The sequence below is a fragment of the Anabrus simplex genome, chromosome 1, assembly GCF_040414725.1.
Source record: "Anabrus simplex isolate iqAnaSimp1 chromosome 1, ASM4041472v1, whole genome shotgun sequence".
NCBI lineage: Eukaryota > Metazoa > Arthropoda > Insecta > Orthoptera > Tettigoniidae > Anabrus > Anabrus simplex.
Window position 1 is genome coordinate 1,598,659,292 of NC_090265.1, and position 23,162 is coordinate 1,598,682,453.

At 37.9% G+C, this 23,162-nt stretch overlaps 1 protein-coding gene across 4 annotated transcripts in view; it reads right to left on the reverse strand.

Moving 5' to 3' along the window:
* The window catches only part of sws (patatin like phospholipase domain containing sws), an 874,342-nt gene that overhangs the window by 797,048 nt on the left and 54,132 nt on the right, over window positions 1–23,162 (reverse strand). For 3 of the 4 annotated variants that reach the window (XM_067138235.2, XM_067138234.2, XM_067138237.2), the window contains exon 3: window positions 18,830–18,960. In XM_067138235.2, the coding sequence (XP_066994336.1) occupies window positions 18,830–18,960 (131 nt within the window). The remainder of the gene's footprint in view (window positions 1–18,829; window positions 18,961–23,162) is intronic. The other variant, XM_067138236.2, reaches the window with a different exon arrangement.

Consider the following 23,162-nt stretch of genomic DNA (forward strand, 5'->3'; position numbering starts at 1 on the left):
TAATCCTTCCATATAGGATCCTGGCAAAAATCTTATATGTGCAGTCCAAGATAGATAATCCTCTCTTCTCCAGGTTACTCTTATCTCCTTCTTTTGCGAAGAGGGTGTAGTAAGGCCATTGTTCAATGCTCCGGAAATTCTTCAATGATCCAAATTTTTGTTAACGCCATGTGTAAGGAAATCTGAACCCTGATACTTTAATATTTCCACATCTCTACAAAAACCTGCTCTTCTCCGCATCTTATTTGAGCACTTTTCCTAATTCTTGAAATGCTGGAGGGTCTATGTTGCTATATTTGGTTTTTATTGTGGTATTCATATTAATTTGTAATAATTCCTTACATTCTTCAAAATTCAAAAGTTTACAGAGTAATTTTGCCATCATCTCAACATTTTCACTATTACTATGTGCCATTTTTCCAGCTTCATCTTTCAACATTAATGTATGAGGAGTCATACTTCTGTACTTAGTTGTTTTCCAAAAATTTTATAACAGTCTCTAGAATTGGAGTTATGATAATTAACTTCTACAGAGTTTATTATATCCTTTTGAAATTTTCTCTGAATTCTTCTAAAAATTTTCATTACTAATAAATAATAATAATAATAATAATAATAATAATAATAATAATAATAATAATAATAATAATAACAATAATAATAATAACAATAACAACAACAACAACAACAACAACAATTCCATGAGTGGCACTGATAGCACCAGAAAATGATGTAACGGAAAATTACCGGTAAAATAGCCAGCCCATTAAATGCTCAATAAACAAACCCCCTACATAACTTCCAAGACAATTAAAATAACATAACAAAAACAACAACAATGCTAAAAGTACAATTCAGGAAAGCAACCTTCACTACAGGTACAAATGAAACTGTGAAACTGCTGCTTGCTTGCAGTCATTGTGTTGGAATCTCTTGAAGCATACACAGGGTCTCCCATAGAAACCAAGACCATCCAAGCAGCATTTTTACTCTCTGATACATAACCTGCAGTATTGGAGGCATGTGCATAGTTCTTGACTTTGCAAGCAGCGTGCATGTGTTCGACCTCGCAAGCATCAGTCGCCAGTCTGAATCTCATCTGTTAACATGGTAAGCCAGTTATGACTGCAACACTGTACTTTTGTATGTATAAATTATTTTAAGTACGAGTCGGCTCCACAGGTACGCGATGCATTTGTTCAGCAATTTCCTGGTGAAGTGCCACCTTCACAAACACAGATTCAAGTCATTGTAAATAAATTTGAAACTACTGGCTCAGTGCACAATAAAAAAACATGTGCGCACATGACCAGTTTTACCAGAGGAAAAGCTGGACAACATTGGTGCGAATCTTGAACAGTCATCGAATAAATCACTCACAAAATTAGCACAACAAGTAGGGGTTTTGGTTTCTTCTGCACACAGAGCTACAAATCTGTTACTGTACACATCAAACCGTACAGGTTTAGACGGGTCCATTGTCTAAAACTTGCTGATCAAGTCACCAGAATGAGATATTGTGAGTTGTATCGTGCTTCACTGAACGATCATGTTCTTTTCGGACGAGGCCTGATTTCATCTTAATTTTCATGTGAACTGTCATAACTATTGCCATTGGTGTGCAAAGATCCTAATGGTGTTTATGATGTTCCTCATTATGACAGGAAGATTGGTGTTTGGTTTGCTTTTAATGCAAGACGAATGATTGGGACTATTTTTTAAACTTTTTTCTTCAAGAATACAGTAAACGCAGAGAGGTACCAAGATGACATTTTGACACCGTTCTTCCATCAGTTAACGGAAGAAGAAAAGTTGTGTGAGTGGTTTCAACAACATTCAACCCCCCTATTCATACAGAAAAAGATTCCCTTCTTACATCTCGGAAGTGCTTGCAGATAGAGTGATCGGTGCTAGCGTATTTCCCCCTTGTTCTCCAGATCTTAACACAGAGATTTTTACTTGTGTTGTAAAATGAAAGAAAAAATGTATCGAACAAATCCTCATACATTGGAGGAACTGAAAGAAAACATTACAAACGAAATCAGAAACATTACAGTAGCAGAACTCACTCGCGTCAATCAGAATCTGATTACGAGATACAATGTCTGTATAACACAGGAAGGACGACACTTCCAGCATCTTTTATAAGGTAAGATTTCATATAAGATTGGATACACACCCAAAGTAAGGTGGCCGTGCACAACATAAGTTCGGCTGAGGCAACTGCCGTAGCGCAGACTACAAACACAGTGTATTTCATCTTAGTTTATATGGGAGACCCTGTATAACACAACTTTTGTGTTAAAAAGTTGAACAAAGACACACATGTCTGAAAGTTCATACTTAAATTATCAAATTTTTTTTTTTTATAAGCGGCTTTACGTCACACCGACACAGATAGATCTTACGGTGACGATGCGATACAAAAAGGCCAGGAGTGGGAAGGAAGCAGCTGTGGCCTTAATTAAGGTACAGCCTTGGTATTTGTCTGGTGTGAAAATGGGAAACCACGGAAAACCATCTTCAGGGCTGCCGACAGTGGGGTTCTTTTTTATTTTTTTATTTTTTTGCTTTACCTAGTGTCAAAAATTTCATTTTTAGGTTCCGTATTGAATCGAGATGGAAAATTCTAAATTCCCATAGAGGGAATTAGATATTTTTCACCAACAGAGCATGTCAAAAACATATCAGATGTAAGGCTTTTCAGGCGTTTGCTCTATTAACCAGCGTTTCGTCTTAGGTCTGACACTAGACTCGTCAGAGTGGGATGTGTCAGACCCTACCCACTGATGCTGGGTGTATGCAGGTGAGCTTATCAGAAGCCTTATATGAGGCACAGTCTGATAACTGCATACGGGAGATAATATCTCTACAATGGAATTATTGCTCGCCTAGCAATTCCGAATGGAAAATTCTAAATTCCCATGGTTAATAGAGCAAACGCCTGAAAAGCCTTACACCTGATATGTTTTTGACATGCTCTATTGGTGAAAAATATCTAATTCCCTCTATGGGAATTTAGAATTTTCCATTCAGAATTGCTAGGCGGCCAATAATTCCATTGTGGAGATATTATCTCCCGTATGCAGTTATCAGACTGTGCCTCATATAAGGCTTCTGATGAGCTCACCTGCATACACCCAACATCAGTGGGTAGGGTCTGACACATCCCACTCTGACGAGTCTAGTGTCAGACCTAAGATGAAACGCTGGTTAATAGAGCAAACGCCTGAAAAGCCTTACATCTGATATGTTTTTGAATCAAGATTTACATTCAAAATGACTTTATAATAACTTTATAATTATCACTATTTCTTGTATTGAACAGGTGGATCCCAATACCTAACAATTCTGAATGTAAATTTTGCTTTACGTTGCACCGACACAGATAGGTCTTATGGCGACAATGGGATAGGAAAGGACTAGGAATGGGAAGGAAGCGGCCATGGCCTTAATTAAGGTACAGCCCCAGCATTTGCCTGGTGTGAAAATGGGAAACCACAGAAAACCATCTTCAGGGCTGCCGACAGTGGGGGTTCAAACCCACTATCACCTGGATGCAAGCTCACAGCTGCGCGCCCCTAACCGCACGGCCAGCTCACCTGGTGTAAAAGAAATTAACACCTACATACTAATCCTAGAGCACTTCTCTTGAATGATGTGTAATACTGTAAACAACATCTTAGAGTAAAAATATTCAATTCTCACAGTAAAAACTGCATTTCTTCTAGAGCAATGAATTACTTTATTTATTTAATTATTCACTTATTTATTGTCTGTAATAGAGCATTGCTCCAATTTCAACAGACTTATAATCAAATTTACACATACAAATAGAAAAAGTAAAACACACATATACAAATAAACTTCTACAAAACGTATAAAACAAACAATGACAATTTAAAAAAAATCATTTTTACAAATATAAAAATACCATGCAAATTAATTATTGAAATGTGCAATGTCATAGTTACTAAAGAAAATCTTTAACAATCTACATATATATAAAATAACATGTCCTAACTGACTGACTCGTCATCGCCGAGCTGAAACTACTGGACATAAAGAAATGAAATTTTGGGGATACATTTACATTACAGTGTAGGTGCTCACTAAGGAAGGATATCTGGATATTCCATCACTAAGGGGGTGAAAAGGAGGATGAAATTTTAAACTGAGTATATCTGTATCTCGAAAACTTAACAGTTTAACCCTCCATTAGTGACGCAGTGTCACAGACCGTTGATTAAAACAATTGAATCCAATTCCCCCTCCGCTAGAGTGAGAGCGCTGCGCAGCTAGGTAGCTTGGTGTTTTGTAATCTCTAATACACCTGCCAAATCGGCAACTGTACATTCGTGTAGAATAAGTTCCAATATGAACTGTAACAAAACTTACCCAGAGCTGACGTGGAGAGTGTGGAAGTGGAATAGGATGTGTTCAAGAAGGCATTTATAAGCTGTACAGAGAGTGCATGAGGCAGAATAACTGAAAGAGTGAAAGATTAAGAGAACCCATGGTGGAATGAGAGGGTAAAGGAAGCAGTGAAAAATAAGAAAGCATGGTAAGTACGGAATAATGATAACATGGAAGAAAGTAGAAGAAAGTATCAGGAAATTAAAAGAAGGTGTAAGAAAGTAGTAAGTGAAGAAAAGCTGGGAAGGATTAACATGAAAGTTGGAAGAGGATGTGCATAGTCGTAAAAGGATGCTATAAGGACTTTGAAGAAACTAAACAATGCAGCTGAAAGAGATAATAGAGGGGATAAGGAAAAGATAGGAGGATTACTTTGATGAACTCCTGAATGTGAGAAGGGATGAAGACAAGAAGACAGAGCTACAGTGTAAGGAGACAGAACCCGGGAGTTAAATCACAATGGAAGAGGTGGAAAACTGCTGTCAAAGGAATGAAAGTGGTAAAATCAACAGGAATTGATAATGAAGTGTGAATAAAAATGATAAAAACAGCAGGAGCATTTGTCTACAATGGTTGTATAGGATATTTAGATCTGAAAAGGAAATTCTGTACCAAATGACTGGAGTAAAGGAGTAATAATACCTAAAATAGGTGACAGAAGATATGTGATCATTATCGAGGAATCACGCTCATATCTTGGGAAGCAAAACTATTTGAAAGAGTACTAGAATAAGAACGAGAAGAAAGCTGGAAGGACAATTGCAGGAAAAGCAGTAAGGCTTTCAAAATGGAAGATCAATACTAGACTATCTTCAGTATGAGGCAGTAAATTGAAAAACATTGGGAATAAGGAAGAGAGATGGTAATAATAACCATATGGCCTCAGCTAACGTGTGCAGACATTTCAATTTGACGCCATCTGGCTGTCTGCTTGTCAATTTCGACGTTCTGTTTTACTCTAGGCCCACTAGATGGCAGACCGAGTAAACTGTACATGGCTGAGATTTAATTAATTTTATTGGGTAAACACCAAATGTGTCATCACAGATCTTTTACAAGCTGACATTGTACGACATGGAGTGTCAAACTGAATTTTTTCCAGCCTTCAAAAATCCGACTATCTCTGCCGGGTTTGAACCCGCTATCTTGGGATTCAGAGGCCGACACTTCACCACTGATCCACAGAGGCAGCTAAAGATATGATTACATTCCTTAATTTAGATAAAGCTTATGATAGCATCCCTAGAGCAAACGTATGGAAATTAATGCAACAGAAAGGATTTCAGGAACAAATGATATGTGCAAACAATATACAAAAATTGTTGCAGCAATGTCCAGACATATGTGGTGAGAACAGAGTGGTTTAGGAATGAAATTGGAGTACAACAAGGAAGTGTGCTGTCATCATTGTTATTCATAATGATTATGAACAAATTGTGAAGGAGACAAAGGAAAAATATAGAGAGAGGGATCCAAAGGTAATGCTGTTTACCAAGATAATTCTGTGGTGTGCGGAGAAAACAGAGAGGAAGTACAAGGGCAACTCAACATACTGAGTGAGATACTGAGATATGGAATGAAAATCGGAGTAGAAAAGAGTAGGACATTGGTGTTGACTAGAGGAGAAAGGGAAGGGAAAGGAATTATAAAAATTACGGGACAAAACCTTGAAACTGTAGAGAGCTTCAAGTACTTGGGAAGCAAACTGATGCAGGATGCATGGCTGGACATGGAGATCAGTAAAAGGATTCAAGAAGGAAATGTATTCTACCAGAGTATGAAACCTGGTGTGGAGGAAGTACCAATTAAGTGTAAAGAGATGATGTATAAGATCTATTATTGCTCAATAGTGACATATGCAGTAGAGACCTGGACACTGACAAAAAGACAAGAAATAAAATCCAGGCCAGTGAAACAAACTTTTTAAGTAGTAAGATAGGAAAGACAAGAAAGGACAGAGTAAGAAATGAAAATGTCAGAGAGGAAATAAAGAGTGGGAAGGCTTTACAACAGACTGGAGACAAACTCATATGGCTTGGATACGTTTACAGGATGTAAGAAGGAAGGCTATTGAAGCAGATGATGGAGACCCAGATAGAGGGAAGGAGGGCAAGAGGGAGACCCAGACTAAGGTGGTTGAAAATGATAAAGAATAGTAGAATTAGAAGAAACTGGATTGGCACACAGTTAAGGAAGAACAATGGTGATTGGATAGAGGAAAATAGGAAGGTACCATAAACAATCCAACCCAGCAGGAGTAGGATGAGAGAAATGACATCATGATGATGATGATGATGATGATGATGGATGGTTTTTTTTTTAAAATACAACGTATGAAAAATGAAATGGCGTATGGCTTTTAGTGCCGGGATTGTCCGAGGACAAGTTCGGCTCACCAGGTGCAGGTCTTTTGATTTGACTTCCGTAGGCGGCCTGCGCGTCGTGATGAGGATGAAATGATGATGAAGACGACACATACACCCAGCCCCCGTGCCGGCGAAATTAACCAATTAAGGTTAAACTTCCAGACCCTGCCAGGAATCGAACCTGGGACCCCTGCAACCAAAGGCAAGCACGCTAACCATTTAGCCATGGAGCTGGACACAACGTATGAACTTATTTTGAACCCTTTCAAGTTTACATACGTGTGACTGATAAGGCGTCAGTATTAAATAGACTTACTCAAGTTTTCCTAACCAGGAAACTGAGCAATATAAATAATATATTAGCGTCATTCAATTCAAAAGAATTCTTTTGAATTGAAGAATGATAAATTGTAATGTTTTATATGCTTCTTGGGCCCTGGGAAGTAGCCTAGGGAGAGTCTCTACTATCATCTTGAGACTCTGGCAAAATGGGGGTGTGATGCGAATATATGAACTCAACATGAGAGTCCTCTTAGCCTCTCTCACCTCAATCCTCCAATTTCCAACCTACTCGCAGTGCCCCTGTTAAGCCGAGGAATCCAGTGGAAGGCTGGGTAACCAACCCCAGCGGGAAACTGGGTCGGTGAGCAAATGGATTTGGGGTAGTGGAAGGCAACAGGAAACCACCACTGTACTCTTCCCTCGACAACCCCAGGATGGCTTTGCTTAATTCCAAATGTTCCGGAGTAAGTCTCCCAGTCAGATCTCTGGGGGAGACAGGATTAAGAGAAGCTCCTACTTTAATCCGACAAAGTAAATTCTCTTTGAGAATCATTAAAAGGATTACAACATGGAATGCCTGTGGTGCCCTACATCCAGGAAAACTTGCAATAATAGAAAGAGAAATGAGTTCACATGATGTGGGCCTTAGTGAGCCTCATTGGAAAGGACATGGATATTTTGTAACTCATGGAAGGAATACTGTATACTTTTCGGGAAACAAAGATATGAGTCGAAATGGTGTTGCAATTGTTGTTCTTGAAAAACTGAACAACACTGTCCTAGGCTATGAACCCATCAGTGATAGAATCATTACCATCAAACTGAATGCTTCCCATTGCAGGATTAATATTATCCAGGTCTATGCTCTCACAGCTGCAGCATCAGATGCTGAAATAGAAGAGTTCTATGTTTGCAAATAGGGAAATAGTAATAATCCAAGGTGACTTCAATGCTAAGATTGGGGACACTATAGGAGACACTGAAATCAGATCTGTTATTGGTTGTTATGGCCTAGGCAAAAGGAAAGAATGAGGAAAGCAGCCACTGGAGTTTTGTGTTGGCAATGACATGGTAGTTTGCAACACCCTCTTCCAGCATCACCCAAGGCGTCTGTACACTTGGATATCGCCTGGTGATAGAGTCAGGAATCAGATTGATTTCATCTTGGTGAGACAACATTGGAAAACATCTGTTCTAGATTGCAAGACCTTTCCTGGAGCAGAATGTGGCAGTGAGCACAATCTGTTGTCCATGAAAATACGGCTAAAACTAAAAGTCACCAAGAAGACAAGAGCAAGACAGTTTAGACTCGCTAACCAGGAATCTCTTACACGCTTCAGGCAACTTGTACGGCCAAAGCTCCCAAATTTGCTACTAAAGGAAAAAGAATCACCTTGTCAGACGTGGGACAGAATGAAAGAGATTGTCTCCTCATCTCTCCCAGAGCCAGCTAGGAGGACACCAAGTGCAAAACATCCCTGGATATCAAACAAGACTCTGGAACTGATTGAAGAAAGAAGTAGTCTGAAGAAACATGGTATCCAATCCATTCTGGATGAAAATAGGTACATGATCCTGTGTAGAGAGATACAGCATAATTGTAGGAATGATAAATCACAGTTCATCCACAGCGTTTGCGAGGAAATAGAACAAAACCAGAACCAAAATCAAACAAAGGATCTCTCTAACAAAATCAATAGCATTACTTGTCAATTTAAACCACATGGGTTATAGAATGATATTATAGGGTTATAGAAGACGAGAATGGACGCCTAATTGGAGATGGAAAAGAAGCGCTAGAGAGGTGGAAACAAGTGAAAAGCTGTACTCTGGAAAAAATGATGTAGCAGTCCAGCAACCAGGAGGGCCTTCTTCATTGGAACCTTCCATTCTACAAAGCAAAATCAAGAATGCCATTAACAATTTGAAAAGAAACAAATCCCCTCGACTCAATGGTATTTCTGGAGAGATGCTTAAAGAAATGGGCGAAGAAGACTTGTATGTGATGCACTCATTGTGTAATAGGATATGGATGATGAGAGTATGACCAAAAGATTGGACAAGCTCTATCTTAATCCCCTTGCACAAGAAAGGGTCAGTCAGGAAATGTTCCAACTATCGTACAATTGCTCTGATATCTCATGCAAGTAAGATTTTATTGTATATCATAAACCAGCGCCTCAAGTCTTACATAATGCCTCACATATCCATTGAGCAAACAGGATTTGTTGCAGGAAAAGGAACACGGGAAGAGATTTTTAATATGAGGCAAATAATTGAAAAATCTTGTGAGCTCTGTGTTCCTGTGCTAATATGCTTTGTTGACTACAAGAAAACTTTTCATTGTGTTGTCTGGAATAAACTATGGAAGGTTCTTAGTGAATCTGGCATTCCACAACATCTAGTATCATTACTGAAAAGTCTGTATGGACACAACATTGTAACTGTAAAGGTAGATGGTGACATTTCAGAATTTTTCAGTATTTCGCAGGGTGTCCGTCAAGGCTGCATATTATCACCTATTCCGTATAGCATCTATGTTGAATATGTGATGAATAAAGCCCTCAATGACTGGACTGGAGGCATATCAATTAGTGAACGAAAAATCAGTAACCTGCGCTTTGCTGATGACACCACTCTCCTTGCCAGCGGTGAACATGAACTTGCAGAACTACTAGCAAGGGTAAAAGATGCAAGTTTAGAATATGGGCTAGAGATCAATCTGAGCAAGTCCAAACTAATGTTAACTGATAGAGCAGCACACATCCAGCTGACAGGTCGATTAAGGGAACTGGAAATGGTAAATGACTTTATATACCTTGGATCTACCATCTGCGATACCGGAAGATCTGACCAAGAGATTAGGAGACGTATCACGTTAGGGCGTGTTGCCATGAGCAAACTGACAAAAATATGGCAGAGAAGAGCAATAACAAACAGTACAAAGATTAGACTAGTTGATTCTCTTGTGTTCTCTGTCTTCCTTTATGGTTCCGAGACCAGGACCCTCAAGGCAAGAGATAAGTACTGTATTGACGCCTTTCAGATGTGGTGTTGGAGAAGGTGCTCCGTGTACCTTGGATGGAAAGAAGAACTAATGCATCTATTATTTAAGAACTGAATATTTCTGAAAGCCCCTCTTATTGTGTCATAAGGAGAATAATCCAATTCTTCGGGCATATTGTGAGACAGGATAGTGAAAATCTGGAGAAGTGTACCATGGAAGGCAAAGTTGTTGGCAGAAGACCACAAGGAAGGACATCGAGTAGGTGGATTGATCAAGTTCTGTGTACCACCAGTCTGGCTCTTCAGCAGGCTTTAAGAGAAGCTGAATACCGTGAAAGTTGGCGCCGCTTAATCAAGAATAGTGTGTGAAGTCAAATGGGGTAACGATGCTCAGCAATGAGTTACATGACTCATGATGATATGCTTCTTGCATCACTTTTTTTAGTAGAGATATTAAAAGACAGATTTTTAACCAATTTACTCTTTGAACTGTTTGTGTATTTATTAAATTTGCTATAACAAGTATAGCATACAGCAAGAATCTCACTGTACCTATTTTTTTTTTTTTTTTTTTTGTCCCATGAAAATCTATATATATATAAAATAAGAGTTTTGTCTGTACATTGCTCAGAATTTGAAAATAATGGTATTTCTGTATCGGTCATGTCCATAGTAACAAGAAAATGCACTTTTTACTTTTCCGTAATTTCTGTCTGTCTGTATGTATGTATGTATGTACACGCATCACGAGAAAACGGTTGAAGAGAATTTAATGAAAATCGGTATGTGAAATCGGGGGATGAGCCTCTATAATCTAGGCTATAGATCATTTTACTCACGCTGAGTGAAATTGTAGTTTAGGGGAAGGCCTAAAATTGAAGTCTCAACTATTTATGTTATTAGTGGTCTAATGAACATCGGTATGTGAAGTCGGGGGATGAGCCTCTACAATCTAGGCTATAAATAATTTTACTCACGCTGAGTGAAATGGTAGTTTAGGGGAAGGCCTAAAATTGAATTCTCAACTATGTTATTAGTGGTCGTATTTTAAAGAAAATGCGTATGCAAAGTTGGGGAATAAGTTGCTACAATCTAGGCTATCAATAATTGTATTCACGCTGAGAAAAATAGTAGTTTAGGGGAAGGCCTAAAATTTAATTCTCAAATACTGTTGTTATTGGTAGTCCTATCTTGATGAAAATCGGTATGCAAAGTCAGGAAATATAGTCTAGGATGTAAATTATTTTATTCACGCTGAGTGAAATGGTAGTTTAGGGGAAGGCCTAAAATGTAATTCTCAAATATTTCTTATTAGAGGTGTAATTGATGAATACTACACAACTAAGGTTATATAGTATTAAATTTCCTATTATTCATGTCTTATATATTGTTACCGTACTGGCTATGATCACAAACATATTCATGAATTTGGATTTTTGTTACTGAGTCCATATCAGCGCCGAGTAACGAGAAAATGGGTAAACAGTATTTAATGAAAATCGCTACGTAAGTTGTAGAATAAGAAACTACAGTTTACGGTATAAAATATTTTACAAATCACAGAGTCGAAAGAAAACTAAATGTGAAGGCCTACAATATAGAAAGCTCCTAACATTGACCAACAATAACATTACATTGACCATTGTTTGTCGTGATGTGCTTTGTGGCTTCTGTTGCCCCTCATCTCCGGCAGATAGGACTACTGCTGCGTACAGAGTACTTTTTATTTGATTTACGTCGCACTGACATAGATAGGTTTTATGGCGACGATGGGATAGGAAAGGGCTAAGAGTGCCTTAGGCCTTAATTAAGGTACAGGCCCAGCATTTGATTGGTATGAAAGTGGGAAACCACGGGATACCATCTTCAGCGCTGCCGACAATGGGGTTCGAATCCACTATCTCTCAGATGCAAGCTCACAGCTGCGCACCGCTAACCACACGGTCAACTCGCCCAGTCGTACAGAGTGTAACAGCCTGCCTGAATATTGATGGGAAGTAGCTGGGGAGTTAGACAACTTTCTTCTTTGGCATGCCATTCCCCTGGTTTATAAATTTTCTGATACTACTGGTACGTAACACACTGGATAATCATAGCATTCGGGCTATTCAATCCCTACTCTGAGGCACCGATTGGAATGAACAGTGTGCATATTTAGCGGAATAATGGCAGATGAGTGTTCATGGCAATCTGCGGCCTGGTCATTCCAGCTCTGGAACTTTGGACTATTAGACTGGCACCGCAATCTAACCGCAGCACTGTTCGTTAAAAGCGATAAAACGTGCGGCTTTCCATTTGATCGAGTATTTTATATGATAGCATTGCTTTTAATCACTACATTCAATAACGTTTTTGTAATGACATTATGTTGATTTCAGTTAGGAAAAGCACAAAGTCAGTCTTTCTGAGAATCCCATAGCGAAGCACGGGTACATCAGCTAGTTCCTATATTAAAATATGCATTATCCTTCGGTCACAGCGATACCCCTATCACTGATGCATCAGTTATTATGAGTGATTAAGCGTGCGTTATTATTTTCCGATATCAATATTTATGCACTCTAGCAATTATATTGAATGTGATCAATCATCTTTGGTATAGTTTTCTTGCTAAACTTGGGACCATGAGAGTTGGAGTCTAACGTTTGAGCGGCAAAAGCAGTAACAAGGTGCCAGAGTTATCTCCGCCTCCTTTAATACAGGCCGAGTGTTTAACAAAACATGTAGGCTTAATGGAATTCAAAAACTATTTGACCCTTCCTCAGGTCTTGTTAATAGTTTCAGCATTTAAGACACAATTAGTTAACCAATATAAATGGTCCGTTATTGGACATTCAGGTTCCCTACGGGAATCAACATCTATATCAATTAGTTGACGTCCTACGACATGACACCTTTCTCCAGAATGTCTTCGAAGGAAAAGTCCTTGGGAAGAAGTTCAGAGGAAGACCACGTCACTCATACCATAGGAACATAATCACTCAGGTGGGTTTTGCTTCCCATGTCATGATGAAAAGGACTGGTGAAGACCGTGGGATGTAGCTGCAGAGACAAGGCTTAGCCTTTAGATAATGGATGGATGGAAGAAATTTAATTTTTTTGTCTGTATAGAACTGAGATTACAATGTCCACCTATTCAATACAATAATAATGTTGTCTAGATATAATTACAACATTCTAAATTTATTCAGGACTAGTTTTGATGCATTTGCAAGTCAAATATACTGGATATTGAGTAACAATTATCAGGATGATTCACGTCCTTGTAGACATACAGTACTGAGTTCAAAATATTTGGTTTGCAAACTACAATAATAAAATAGCTTGTATTTTAAAACATTTTGTACAGTAATTCAATTATATTACTTATACTTCTTAAAATCAATAATAATTGGTTCAAAGAAGTTCAGGATGATTTGGAAGAATTGGGTATAACTCTGCAACAAATCAAAGACAGAAAAGAGAAGAGGATTTTGAAGAACAAAAGCTTAAGTCTCAAACTAAAAACAGTTGAACGGAAACAATATACTATATCGGACACACAAAGGGCTTCCAGGTCAGAGAGGATGAGAAAGTTCTGGGAGAAGAAAAAGAAGAAATTAACTCAAATGTATTGGATTAAGTGCTCCTCTCTCTCTCTCTCTCTCTCTCTCTCTCTCTCTCTCTCTCTCTCTCTCTCTCTCATTCTCCTCAACCTGATGGTTGGTGGGTAGCATGACTGTCCTTGTCCAACGACCTTCTATCCTGAGCCAGCTGCTTGATTAGTTGATATGGACGTCGCCCTTTAATGCCATCGAGGAACCCTGCTCTAGATCGTCCTCTTCTAGTCTTTCCTTCCAGTTTCCCTTCAAGCAGTGTGGTGCACCATGATAAATGCCAGAGTAAATGACCTGTCCAACTACATCTTCTTTTCTTAAACTGCGTTTCTCACGTGGAGCCTTCTTAAAATAAACGTGAATAAAAACAGCTGAATAAGATTTGAGTTTGACAATATTCTTCTATGTCTAAAGGCCTTTGAGGTGGAAACCATGTAACATGATCCTTAAGATATAAACAGGAACTACGTTTCCCAGTTCAAATGTGGACCCTGTGAATAATAAAAATGCTAATAATAAATCTAAGTGGAAAGTTGTAAGGCCCTACTCAATAATATATCAGTCTTACTAATAAACGGTGTATAACATTTATACAAGGTTTATACACAGTTTATGTGAAATTCGTTACTAATAAACTGCATATAAGCCTCCTGTGTATACATTTGTTATAGTTATTCATTGAATTGCTTATACAGACCAGAACCCTTGTACAAGCGCTGTACAGCGGCGAGTAGCAGAAAAAGAAATGAGTGAGCAGTTTATTTTCATGGTATTTACAGTAATATAATCGTGGTAAAATATTCGACTTATCCATATAACATTGAACACACATTGAAAGAATGGACAGTAATGTTGATGATCTTCACGGTATTTCAAACATAGAAGACATACACCATTCAGAGGTTACGGAGGCTAGACATCTTCGTAAAGTAAAACCCATTTCCAGCTGTCTCACGGAATGACAATGAATAACGATAAAAGAAATGATGGTTGGGCGTATTTTTGTGTAATAATGTGTTACTGCTTAATAGACTTTTGAAATTGCGAGTTTATTATACATTATCTGCCTCTACAAAGATCTTTTTCAAATTTGAGTACCCTAAAAAGGGACTTATTCCTCGACATAAAAAATTGTATTGTATGGGATAGGAAAGGTCTAGAAGTTGGAAGGAAGCGGCCATGGCCTTAATTAAGGTACAGCCCCAGCATTTGCTTGGCCTGAAAATGGGAAACAATGGAAAACCATCTTCAGGGCTGCCGATAATGTGATTCGAACCCACTATTTCCCGGATGCAAGCTCACGGCCACGCGCCCCATACCGCACGGCCAACTTAAAGTTTCTAGTATCTGAATGTCTTGCTCTATACTTGTGAAATTGTGTTTCAGTTCATGAACATGTTGTCCTACTGCGGGGAATCTATTATACCTCACGGCATTAACATGTTCAGCACATCTTGTCTTGAAGTTGCGCCCCGTTTGCCCGAGATAGGTGCAGCCACAGTTGTTACACTGAAACCTATATACTCCCGACTTGAGATAAGGATTGGATTTGTTTATAGAGGTTGAATTATGTAACACCTCAGTACTCCTATTATCAATACAAAAGGACACCTTAACTTTATTCTTATTAAAAATGTTAGTGACCTTATGTTATTATTAAATGTGAAAGTTGAGTGAGAATTATAACTAAGTTTGTCTTTATATAGCGTGGTTTGCGGGCGATGTCTAATCTTATTGATTATACGTTCGATGAAAGCTCTTTCACAGCCGTTAGCATAAGATATTGAGTGGATGGTGTTCAATTTCTTGTTCAAATCAGATTTGACATTGGGATCCTAAAGGCGCGATCTACTAGACTAATGTATGTAGCTCTTTTCTGGGCTTGTGGGTGTACCGAATCCTGTCTTATGGTAACATCTGTCTGTGTGGGCTTTCTAAAAATGTAAACGTAAAAGATGAAGGAAGTTTATTGATTATTAAATCTAAAAGTTAATTGTGCCATTCTTTTCCGATTCCAATGTGAACTTAATATGTGGGTCTATACTATTGAGTTTTCCCAGGGTAGCAGTCGCGTCTGTTATCCGCTCATCCACCACTACGAACGTATCAACTACGTACCTAGACCAATAATGTATATTATTGAATTTGTTTCCGTTATCTATTACAGTGTCCTCTAAAAATTCCAAATAAATTTCAGCTAGAATCCCCAAGGCCAGAGACCCCATTGCAAACCCGTCTTGCTTATCAATTACTTTGTCGAAGACAAAATATTTTTTTTTTTTTTTTTTTTTTTAGTAACTTCAATATGTCCATACAATCTTGTATTTCCAGTTTGCTTAGGTGACTGTGAGTCTTTAAATTTTTATTGATGATTGGTAGTAGCTTACTAGTTTTTATGCTTAGAAACATATTAGCAATGTCAAACGAATGTATTGTATGATATGGCTGTAATTTAAAGTCGCTTAATATTAACCAATTCTATAGTATTCCTGATTGACTTGTTAGCTGTGAATTTGTGATGTTGTCTAAGGAATTTCAGAATAAACTACACCATTTTATAAAGAGGACTGGGTCTGTAATTTATTATGGGTCGAATGGGGACCCTGGCCTTGTGGATCTTTGGAAGCGCTTTAGCTGTTGGAAGTCCCGGGTTCATATTAATTAATTGTTACTTCCCTTGTTCCGTAAAGAGAAAAGCCACATTCTTTAATGTTTGTGTTCATTGTTTTTGAAGTAGTTGTGTTGGATCTTTCTTGGAAACAGTAAAAGTCTCATTGCCAAAAATAATTTGGTTTTTTTAAATTGTATCAGCCTTGTGCAGACTTGTTCACTGAACTATTCACCAATTTTCATAAACATTTTGAAGCACAGTGTCAGACATTATGTATGTTATGCTGCTCTTCAAGAACTTGCACCTTGCTTCATTTAAATGACCGATTTTCCACTTCTTCTGGATTTTAGGATCTTGTATCACACAGTGCTAATCCCAATAGTGTTTTAGTGCTTCTTGAACTGCTTTTAGTGAAAGACTTATCCTTTACTTATTGTTTTCGTATGCATTGTTTTATATTTTTATTTAATCGGCGGATGATGACCCAGAATAGTGGTCAAAACTGGTACCGCTTTTAATCAAATACGAATGTAAAATTTACATTTCTATTTAATAGGTTGAACCACTTTATTTCTTGTTTCAATTTAATTGTGATACAGTTCAATACGGAACATTATGAAATTTTTCCAGTTGTTGAATCAAGTAATCCTGGTGAGGGTCCCATACACTGGAACTATACTCTAGTTGGGATCTTTGCAGAGACTTATATGCCCTCTCCTTTTGATATGTTGTTAATCTCGTTAACATTGGATAAAATTAGATTAAATGTTTTCCCATATGTATTTTAAATTTCATTCCAAGATTCAAGATTATAAAGAGCAATGAAATTGGCAAGAGCAATGTAGAATGTTCTACCATGAATTAAATTCAAATATCTATTGGTAATCAATAGAATGGAGCCTCCGTGGCTTGACGGCAGCACGTCTGCTTCTCACCGCAGGATACCATGGTTCAAATCCCGGTCACTCCATGTGAGATTTGTGCTGGACAAAGCCGAGGCGGGACAGATTTTTCTCTGGCTACTCCGAGTTTCCCTGTTATCTTTCATTCCAGCAACACTCTCCATTAACATTTCATAGCATCTATCAGTCATTAATAAATCACTTTGGGAGTGGCGACCCCTTCGTACTAATAGCCTACATATGCTTCATTCATTACATCCCCGACCCAGTCAAAGACTGGTAAACAGGTTGTAGGTTTTCAATCAATAAAATATTGTAATTTTACACTCATCTTCATCATCATAGCGTTTGTCCTGCAATGGAGCAAGGTCCACTGTTTTGCAAGTCAGTCTTCACTTGGTACTATTAACAACATTGTCTGGAACAAGATGAACACAGCGCATGTCTTTTCAAAGGTGATCAAGCCAGCGATTCTTGAAATCTTCTACTACTATAACATTTCCAGAATACAGATTTGGAAATATTTCAAATTCACTGAAAAATTAATTGTAGACCTCCATTTTAGATTTTAATGCCTATTCTCTGAAACTCCTTTATATCCAATCCAAAGACCAAGATGGACAAGTTAAGAAATGAGGTGAGAAAAGAAGCCGGAATAAAGACAATCCTATTAGACCGAATCGGCATATCCAGACTACAGTGGTACGAGCATGTGATGAGGATGGAGCCTACAAGAATAGCCAGAATAAATTTGGAAAGACAGGTGGAGGGGAAAAACCTGCAGGAAGACCTAAAACCCGATGGATGGACATGATCAAGTTTGATCTGGTTACCAGAGGATGGACAATGGATGATGATCACCATGACAAGTTTTATACGGACAGGAAGAAGTGGAAGAGGCTCATTAACAGTACTCGGTAAACTGGAACTGTACAATGATGATGATATATCCAATTTACTGACACCATTATTTTAACAAACTGGGGTTTGGGGGGGGGGCATAATTAGCTCAGTGGCTTAGCTACTGGCTTTCCACCTATACAGCTGAGGTTCGAATCCCAGTCAATCTCAGGTTGTGGTTTTCATTTGAAAAATCACATGTTATCGAGAAGGGAATTCAGTTTTGCACCACCAGATCAAACAATAAATTACCTAGATGACAACAGCGACCTAAGTAGGTTTTAATTATTTCACTTAATTCTCACAATAAGAGTTAGTGTACATTCTTTAATACTACCGCCATGAACAATGATGACTGGAAAGCAGCCAATTTTGAGCTACATCATATTTACATGAGAGAAGCAATTCACAGCTTTCATCATCGTATTTGTAATAACAAAGGTTTTAACCAGGTATCCAATGAATGTGTTTGTGAATTCTGTGGTTCACATTGTTCACTATACCACCTGTTTGACTCCACACAAAAAATACTTCCTCTTTCTCATTACGCAAAAGATGAAATCTTGTACTGAGAGTGAATTTCTATATTTTTAAAAACATATGTACACATTGTGTTTAATATTAAATTTTATTATACTCTACAAGTACTATGTAAAGATAACCCACAAACATTTATTCAATTTGAATACATAATATATTGCCATATTCTGTTTTCAATTAAAATATGTAATTAAAATTAAATAAACTTACCTTTCGAAGCATTTTCCGTCCATAAAAGAGCACTTTGTCACGTTTCCGGAAGCGAGGTCGCGTGGACCCAACTCCCACAAACTCCTTTACTTCTGGTAAGAACTCTGCAACAATGGCCATAGCACTGCTCCCTGAGTTTGGAGAGACATAGGGCCAGCAAATGAGTTTACTTCACATTTATTCTGATGGAACAAAGTCACATCACATAAATTGTGTAAAAAGAAATAAAGATATGAAAGGAAAAATAAAATGTGTTAAAGCTGAAATAACTCCTTTGTAAATACAGCCAGATCACTACTCAAATTAATCTGGCAGCATTTATATTGAATTATTACAGTATAACTTACAGCAGAAAGTGAAGTAGAAACTCAAGTGCTGAAGAAAGCAGAGAAGAAAGGAAACCAAAGCCTTTGTTTTATAACCCAAGTGTTATGAATAAAACATTCAAATACAATGCTCAATAATATGACAGTATGGTGCAACTCTCAAATTTGCATGAGAATTTTCTCCTTCCAATCAGATATCAAAATTAATCTAAAACAAGCAACAGTAGTATGAAAGCAGAAGAAAAAGAACCTAATGAGGAAAATGAACCATCAACTTTGTAAGATGGAGTGTATGTACGTATGTATGTATGCATGCATGCATGGTCCGCAGCCTGAAGGCTGGTTGGATCCTCAACAGCTCTGCCATCAGCTGTCATAGATGGCCTAGGCATCTCTGCAGAGGCATACTAGGGAAATGAGGAGTGAGTTAGTTTGCTGTTGCTTTCCTTACCAAGCCAGAAGTTGCTATTACATATTAGTCTGCCAAACCCACTGAAATGCATGCACTAACCGAGCCTATGAGCAACATTTTCACACCATTCATAGCAGGAACTGGCTGCATAAGGAATGGAATTACTAGCATCACTCATACTTCTGTCACTTTCATTATGTCAAAGGCAAGGATAAAGCTGAGACAGATCAATGAAAGTAAGTGGAAGGAATTCAGTTACCTTTTAAATTTCTCAAGTTTATCTATTTATTTTCTAAAAAATAATGTAAAAGTATACTTTGTTGTAAGGCTGCCTCTGCATGAGAGGAAGTATTTCATAAAATAAATAAAACTAAACTTATTTATCAGATCCTTAAATAAAAACTACATCTTTGAAACTGATAAAAATCTGAATCTCAAGTAAATTAGAGCTAAAATGCCCAACTGTTGAAATGAAGTCCAATCAAATTTATTAACAGTAAAGAATGTCAAATACAGTGACTGAGCAAAAGACAAGGAACAAGAAGGAAAAGATGGTGTCAGATACAGAAAAACAAATTCTCGAGTTTTCAGAACATGATCCAACCAACCACTGTTCACATTTTAAAATATTTATATTTTCCTAAATGTATTAATTGAAAAATAAAGTAAATTAATATAACTGAGATCTGTGGAATATGTCTCTTTCATAGAAAAGTTTACTATATGGTGTAAAATATTATTGTAGTAAATTTTATTTGCATTACTTTCATCTATCTAAATTTGAAAATGTAATTACTAAACTGTAAATTATAATAATATTGTTGAGTGATATTTTGTAATATTCTGGAAAGTTTCGTGACGCAGACTTTCGGAACAGAGTGTGTCTGCCCCTGTCAATTCTAGAAGCATGGTTTTACTAATTTTGGAAGATGGAAAGTTCGTGATTAGGGTTAGGTAATGTTCTGGAATATTGTGAAAACATCGCGTCTTGGCAAGGGGTTTTGACTGGTGGATCTGGGTGACAAGAGGGAAACTTCTGTGGGCTGATTGGTTATTCGGTGATCGCACCATGGCCAGCCTTGCCTTCTTAAGAGAGCGTGACAATATTTTGTGGTCTTTTCGTTTCTTGTCTGTCCAGCGATCATACGCATGTCGGCCATCCTCCCTCCCAGGATGGGCTGCCTTGGGGTAAGCACTGTTGGTTTCATTTTCACCTTAATTTATATTTAATGTTTGCTTGTACCTTCACATAGGAGTTTACCCCTACTCGCCCAGATTCACCACTTTATTACTCAAATGCCTTGGCTTTTCAGCTGGGCCTCCCTGTTTAATTTTGGAGACATTCCCCCTTTTCCTTTAACATGGTAAACCGTGTAATTAGTAGATTAATATTTCCCTCGGGGTTTGCCTCCAGTAACTCTGTATTACTTGATGCACGCTAGCTTTCCTCTGCCCCGCATCAGGAGTGTTTTTGGTGTGGGAGCATTTTGAACTTGTCTCTGCGTCAAGTTTAAGTATTTCTGCTTTCCCGTTGTTTCCGTTATGTGGCACGATTGTCTGAAAGTGCTGTTAGCTTTCACTTAATGTTGTATTACTAATATGTGTTTCTTATTACCTTTAATTGTTGTATTATGGAAGTTGTATTACATTGACGTATCTCTGTATCTTAGCCTCTTGACTGAAAGGAACTGTCCTTGGTAAATTACATTTAGTCTTGTTGATGTCGAGTGTTATTTTGTAATGTTTTATTTTGGAATATAATATCACAGAACATGGGATCACCATTGATTTTTCTAGAAACCTGCAACCTACGTATCCCAAATGCCCCTGGTAGGGTTTCCATGTCCATTCCACATCCTTTATTATATTCGTCACGTTGCCCAACCTGATGTTCATTTGTTTAGACTTGACGCAGTTTATCTGAGGTTGGGTTTGGTGCTTTGGATGTTAAAGTGCCGTGTAATTTAATTTTTCCTTTTTCCTTGCTATGTATTGGGTAACCACTGAAAACTGGTTACATATTGGTACCCGAGCAAGTGATTGATTGCGGACAAAAGAAATAGAACGGTGATCGTCGTAACTAACCTAAAATAGCTTAGTGTCTAAAATTCGTAAATCGCCTTGAAATTTGGTTTCTGCCTGCCAGGATGGCTTGTGCTGTTCCTAACCCTTTCCATGTGAGAAAGTTAGAATTAATTTATGAACTTCATATTCATAAATTGAATTTTTTTTTCTTCCTTTTTTGCAAGTTGCTTTACGTTGCACTGACACAGATAGGTCTTATGGCGACGATGGGACAGGAAAGGGCTAGGAGTGGGAAGGAAGCGGCCGTGGCCTTAATTAAGGTACAGCCCCAGCATTTGCCTGGTGTGAAAATGGGAAACCACAGAAAACCATCCTCAGGGCTGCCGACAGTGGAGTTCGAACCTACTATCTCCCGAATACTGGATTCTGGTCATAAATTTACCAACATAGAACAAGACCTGACCATCATAAAAAAGTTAAAAAAGGGCAGCTTAATGAACACATATGAAGACCTGTACATTCATCTAGACCAACTTGTAAAGAAAAATGATAACCTTAATGAGGCTGTAGAATATAAGAATCCATTATATTATCAAATTCTAGTATATTTGAAAATGCTTGAGAAGGATCACGAAAAAAGAATTGGAATTTCTCCTCCTACAGATAGCCCTACAACTTATTCCTCCTCAGTTGAAGCTATAGGTGACAGCAAGGAAGTTCTTGACACACCTATATCCCCCACTCCTCCACCTCCTCAGGTGCAAGAGCAAGGAAGAACGCATCATCAATATTACACCCGGCGCAAAACTGTGAAAGAATGACAGGAGTTACTGTTCCAAAGGAAAGCAGGCTTAATAAGATTTGACAACTAGGAATTAGTTATATCTTCATCTACATTAATAATAAGAGCACCGGGCGAGTTGGCCGTGTGCGTAGAGGCGCGCGGCTGTGAGCTTGCATCCGGGAGATAGTAGGTTCGAATCCCACTATCGGCAGCCCTGAAGATGGTTTTCCGTGGTTTCCCATTTTCACACCAGGCAAATGCTGGGGCTGTACCTTAATTAAGGCCACGGCCGCTTCCTTCCAACTCCTAGGCCTTTCCTATCCCATCGTCGCCATAAGACCTATCTGTGTCAGTGCGACGTAAAGCCCCTAGCAAAAAAAAAAAAAAAAAAAAAAAAAAAAATAATAATAAGAGCCGCACTGTGATATCAGGATTTCTTCATTTCGATAATTACTTATAAATTGTATAATTTTTAATTTATAAATTGATCTTTTTTCATGAATTATTAAGAAAAGAATATTTATTAGGACAATTTCTCTATGGAATATTGTACAAGTGTTCCCTTGACGACTGCTTTCTATTGTAGAAATAATTTATATATTTTCTCTTGAGTTATTTGTTTGTTTTAATCTTGTCAATCTTATGTTAATTTTAAGGACACTTCCTCTAAAGCATTACTTTGTCAATTTTATACATTTTTCATCTAAACAGTGTTATGTGGCTGAAGATGTTGATAATATACGAAACATGTACCACTTTTGACCATTAAAAATTGCCTTAAGCAAT